Genomic DNA, 6,252 nt, shown 5'->3' with positions numbered 1-6,252 from the left:
AACTGTGGAAATCAAACTTGCCACATATTCTAGACTTGCATGGGCTTTCGTGGGTATATTTGTTTTAGGGTGTGTATGACAGGCTACTGGGGTGTGACAGCATGGCAATATTAGATATACATGTCACGGTTGTTTCAGTTCAGTCACGGGGATGTGACAACATGCCAATATCAGATACACATGTCACGGTTGTTTCAATTCAGTCACGGGGATGTGACAACATGCCAATATCAGATACACATGTCACGGTTGTTTCTGTTCAGTAACGGGGATGTGACAACATGCCAATATCAGATACACATGTCACGGTTGTTTCAGTTCAGTCACGGGGATGTGACTACATGCCAATATCAGATATACATGTCACGGTTGTTTCAGTTCAGTCACGGGGATGTGACAACATGCCAATATCAGATATACATGTCACGGTTGTTTCAGTTCAGTCACGGGGATGTGACAACATGCTAATATCAGATATACATGTCACGGTTGTTTCAGTTCAGTCACGGGGATGTGACTACATGCCAATATCAGATATACATGTCACGGTTGTTTCAGTTCAGTCACGGGGATGTGACAACATGCCAATATCAGATACACATGTCACGGTTGTTTCAGTTCAGTCACTGGAGTATGACAACATGCCAATATCAGATACACATGTCACGGTTGTTTCAGTTCAGTCACTGGAGTATGAGAGCATGGCAATACATGTTACGGTTGTTTCGATAGTGGTCTCCGGTCGTTGAGAGCCTGTTCTACTGCATCACACTAACCGTGAATACCTCTATAACACATGTGGTGGAGTGGACAGGTGCTGGTAATGTATGCACCACTCGGACATGGCAGCCTTCAACACATAACACACCTGGCCAGTGTTGTCGGGAACTGCTTGTCATAACGAGGATGAACTTGATGCGTTTACTCCATTTCAGCGTACGAGCGTTACGACACTCGAAAGGGTACGGCGAGTCAATGTTAAGGCATGACAGTTACGGCATTCATAGGACAACGGACTTAAGGGAGTTTAAGTTCCGCCAGTTACGACAATTCAAGAGTTGACGCCACGATGAACTACGGACAAGATTACATGTCACTAATACAGTCGGCTACTACCTGCTCAAGTTACTGGAGGCTACTGCCTGGTCACGTTACAGGCTTATCCCACCGGGGACCCATTTTCTGCTGGGTGAATGGAGGCAATTTTGAACGAACTCACTTGCCTAGGGTGAGACAAAATGTATCACATGCGCTCCGTTTTAGGGCAGGACTGACGTCCCAGAAATTCGCAGGAGTCAAGCTGCCAAACACGGCCACCCATCAACCAGGTCAAGTTACAGGCGGTTGCTACCTGGTCAAGTTACAGGCCGTTGCTACCTGGTCAAGTTACAGGCGGCTACTACCGGGTCAGATTTCAGTATGGTATCGCCAGTCAAAACTTTATGAAATTATGACAATATAGAATCACCAAACCTTGGAATCGAAGTCCCATACTGGGCTACGAAATGATCTATAGAAAGGACAAAGGAGTGGTACTAAGTATGTGAGGAACCACCTCGTTATATATTTTGTAACCAAAAACATACATCGGGTTGACGTCACAATGATCAGTGTAAATCTATAGGCTCAAATACAAGCACGGTGTGCTACTCGTGGACCAATTTGGATTAAAATCTACTGGCAGGTGTCACGTCAGTGCCCGGCTGTAGCCATTATGGAAAACAACCCATGAAAACCACATTGTTACCAACACCATGGGTTGTTGTGTTATACATGGTATTATACACAGCTTAGTGAGCGCTTCTCTAATACAACAGAGCCTCACTACCACGGCCAAGGTTGAGACTGATACATTGATAGAGAATGGACTTGTAGGTTTATAGAAAAGACAGAAGTCAGACAGTCTAACGTGTTGCAGTTATTGTTGTTTTGTCACGTGCATGAGTAGGCTGTTCCTCCTGATGGCCGATGTATGAGTCAGCATCATCAATATTCTACAGCCAGTTGCCGTTCACAGCAACGCCTATCTCCGTCACTAGCAGCGGTCACCTGCCTGGCAGACAATCACCCTCCTTCTCATCCTCTTCTTCCGTCTGTCCATCCCTTTTCATTCGCTCCGTCGGCGGTCCCTATTATCCCGACTCTCCTGAAGTGCAGCCCGACTCCTGCTGGCCACGCGCGTGCAGCCTCCCTGACTAGCGTTTGTAAAAATATTGACTGGGATGCTGCGCTATGACAGAAGTCTGTGGCCTTAACGAGTTCGTATCGTGATGTCACGGTATTAACTGACGCGAAATTGCTGTACATTTCATTGTGATGTCACAGTCACGTGACAGACTTGTCATTAGGATGAGGGTGACGAGCTAAGCAATACCATGTGGTAGTGCAGTTACTGATGGATTAGAATAACGGCGGTCGGTGGTATTAATGTTATAACCGCATGTCCAGCCTGTAGCTTGTGTGGAATATCTCGCCAAGTGTTGATTTTATTGAGTGATGAGTTTACCAGTTTATATTTGTTCTCAGCCTTTGATGAGCTGTTAGTTGCATGCTTCCTATTATGTGACAGGCTACAGCTCACAAAGTATTAATTCATCGTGGATATCACAGCAGATCAATGACGAGGACGATTTATCAGCGGGGTTCGTACACGTGTTTGTGACAACTTGTTGACAGCTCGAGTCTGGGATTACATCTTCCATTCCACTATGCCAGGAAGAAAGGGAATTCTCCAGTCACAAAACACTTTTTTGGACACAATCGCAACACGATTCGACGGAATCCGTGAGTACCTTCAATATTTCGTTTTATCATTGTATACACGTTGTGTGATGTCAACACGCGCGCCTTGTTACCAGGACGGAAGTACTAGAGTCTCGCGTTAAACACCAGCTCTGTACTGAGGAACCGAGTAACCACATCCAGTCTCGCTCATAATGCTGTTACAAAACATAGTGCTTTTTGTGGATGCGGTTCTGCCTAGTTACAACAAACACTTCCCAAATATTTGACAGCTCTGTTTTAAAGAGGTCGTTTGGGTGAATCTACTTTTTCAGGAGTTTCAAGACCATTGTCACAAGAGGGAATTTTATGGATGTCAATTTCTGTAATATGACGGATATGGCGTCTCGGTGTATATTCCTATTCCTGCATCGGGAGAAGAAAACTAACGGGTACATAACTTGCTAAGTAGATAACCAAGCAAGCTACAAGAATCCATCTAGCCATCAGCCATGACCAGGAAACACACCTACCTGTAGCTAGCGCCTGGGACTTGCCAATTTAATTATCTGTGCTAGTTTCCATGTCTTCACTATAACTTATCTGTTACATTCCACCCCCACCCATTGGCTATTACCAATCAGTGTTTGATTACCTATCAGGACTATTTACGCCTCTATTAACTCCTGGCTTCTACAAGCTCATTATAATTACCATTCAGCGCCAATTAGCTACTAGCTTCCCTTGTTTAGTCCCCACCTTTGTCATATTATCACATTTTTCACATGTTCTTATATACCTACCTGCTTCCCAGCATTGTATTCACCTGTCATGTCCCTCATATTACAAATGTTGACATCCGTATATTTTCACTCTAAATTTGTATCACTGCTAAACGCCATTGAAAGGCTTTAACGGTCTACAGGGTTGAATCAAGACAACTTCGTGTGGTATGAAAACCTGGGTGGTGCTATGCATCATATCATCAGTAGAAGATGACACCAATATACCCCAGGTAAATCTTCAAGCCTATCTTGTTGCCACAGTGCATACCACTAGTGCCCCAGTATCTGATATGGGAAATACGGATCTCTAGGTGCTACACACTTGTTGAACAGTTTAAAGTTAAGGCACGTGCTTGTTTTAAACATGACGTCAGCTGGAGGGGAACATTGTTGTCAAAACGCTGACCCCCTGTTGTTCAACTTGTCTTAAACTACTTCAGTTTCTGCACTAGAAATCACCACGAAGCTGCTTCCACGCTTGAAGCGACCTTATGGAGCTGTGTTCAAATGCACCCATGTTTTTCGAAAAGTAACGTATCACTTTCAGACTGGAAAACTTCAGACATGTCTGTGTCAAAAGCTCGGCCTACATTAATCAAATAACACAACCAGTTTATGAGGGTTCGAGCAACACGGCGCTGGAACCCTCGCAATATAATGATAGATTTTTTCCACTATTTTACAAACGTGATTATGGCCAGCATGTGATGGTTCGCCCAGCATGGTTGCCAGCAAGCCGGAAGGAACCAACAACAGTCTGTTTTATCCCTGAAATGTGAGACATGAATATGTGTTATTAATCCTATATTCCCTCCTCCACACAAGCAGGAAGCAGATGGTTCACACAAAACCGAGCAGCATCAGAAGAAGCTTGGAAACCCATTTAATAATTATACGCTATATTATATTGACGACCATAATATATTCAGCACAGTTCATCTTACAAGTTTGTTCTCCGTTCACGCATGTGCATAAATGGAAGGTAAACATGGCATCCTTTCAACAAGGTGATATATATTACAATACACATTTTATAATACTCTTGTTCAATACAATAGTCATGCATGGATATTGTACAACCCCAGAAGAAGCATGCTACTTTCATATGCATCCAGACACAACTCAGAGCGTGGAGTCCTTTTCTGACCATGTAATATAGATCATGTTAGTCACCTCTTTATCAGAGAAGTCTAAAATATTATGAAGTACGAGCTGATGTCAAGAGATATGACTACTTTTTGTTCATGGTTCAGAAGCGGTGTCTTGGTACTGAGCGTCGGAAGGTGTAGCAATGCATTTGGCTGGGGATACTCTACACTCGGTGCTGTCGCTCGTCAGCCGGAGCGGTAATCACAGGGCTGAATGGAAGAATTCATTATTGTTGATTTCTGTGTTCATATCAAACAGTGATTAAACGATGATAAAATATTTGTTCTTGCTTCAAGAACGTCAAAACTGATGTAGACGTACATCAATATCCATGTATCTCACATCTAGTACCTTAATGACGTACCTTGATGACACGTTTTCCTGACGTACCTTCATGACACGTTTTCCTGACATACCTTGATGACATGTTTTCCTGACGTACCTTGATGACATGTTTTCCAGACGTACCTTGATGACACGTTTTCCTGACATACCTTGATGACATGTTTTCCTGACATGCCTTGAGGACATGTTTTCCTGACATACCATGACAACGTACCTTGATGACATGTTTTCCTGACGTACCTTGATGACACGTTTTCCTGACATACCTTAAGGACATGTTTTCCTGACATACCTTGATGACATGTTTTCCTGACATACCTTGATGACATGTTTTCCTTACATACCTTGAGGACATGTTTTCCTGACATACCTTGATGACATGTTTTCCTGACATACCATGACAACGTACCTTGATGACATGTTTTCCTGACATACCTTGATGATATGTTTTCCTGACATACCTTGAGGACATGTTTTCCTGACATACCTTGATGACATGTTTTCCTGACTTACTTTGATGACATGTTTTCCTGACGTACCTTGACGACATGTTTTCCTGACATACCATGACAACGTACCTTGATGACATGTTTTCCTGACATACCTTGATGATATGTTTTCCTGACATACCTTGAGGACATGTTTTCCTGACATACCTTCATGACATGTTTTTCTGACTTACTTTGATGACATGTTTTCCTGACGTACCTTGACGACATGTTTTCCCTGACATACCATGACAACGTACCTTGATGACATGTTTTCCTGACACACCTTGACGACATGTTTCCTTACATACCTTGATGGCATGTTTTCCTGACGTACCTTGACGACATGTTTTCCCTGACATACCATGACAACGTACCTTGATGACATGTTTTCCTGACGTACCTTGACGACATGTTTCCTTACATACCTTGATGGCATGTTTTCCTGACGTACCTTGATGACATGTTTTCCTGACACACCTTGACATGTTTCCCTACATACCTTGATGACATGTTTTCCTGACATACCTTGATGACATGTTTTCCTGACGTACCTTGATGACATGATTTCCTGACGTACCTTGATGACACGTTTTCCTTGCATTCCTTGAGGACATGTTTTCCTGACACACCTTGACGACATGTTTCCTGACATACCTTGATGACATGTTTTCCCTGACATACCATGACAACGTACCTTGATGACATGTTTTCCCTGACATACCTTGATGACATGTTTTCCTGACATACCTTGATGACATGTC

At 43.2% G+C, this 6,252-nt stretch overlaps 1 protein-coding gene across 1 annotated transcript in view; it reads left to right on the top strand.

Annotated features, from left to right (window-relative positions):
• Nucleotides 1-2,373: 2,373 nt before the first annotated feature.
• LOC124273951 (potassium voltage-gated channel subfamily H member 8-like) overlaps nucleotides 2,374-6,252 on the top strand; it is a 248,216-nt gene continuing 244,337 nt past the window's right edge. Inside the window, exon 1 of the mRNA XM_046709298.1 lies at nucleotides 2,374-2,784. Within this exon, the coding sequence (XP_046565254.1) occupies nucleotides 2,709-2,784 (76 nt within the window). The 5' untranslated portion in view covers nucleotides 2,374-2,708. The remainder of the gene's footprint in view (nucleotides 2,785-6,252) is intronic.

The sequence above is a fragment of the Haliotis rubra genome, unplaced genomic scaffold (genome assembly GCF_003918875.1).
Source record: "Haliotis rubra isolate DU_JTF1 unplaced genomic scaffold, ASM391887v1 Scf186, whole genome shotgun sequence".
Classification (NCBI taxonomy): domain Eukaryota; kingdom Metazoa; phylum Mollusca; class Gastropoda; order Lepetellida; family Haliotidae; genus Haliotis; species Haliotis rubra.
Note: the sequence above shows the minus strand (reverse complement) of the source record. Positions and strands in the feature narration are given on the sequence as shown.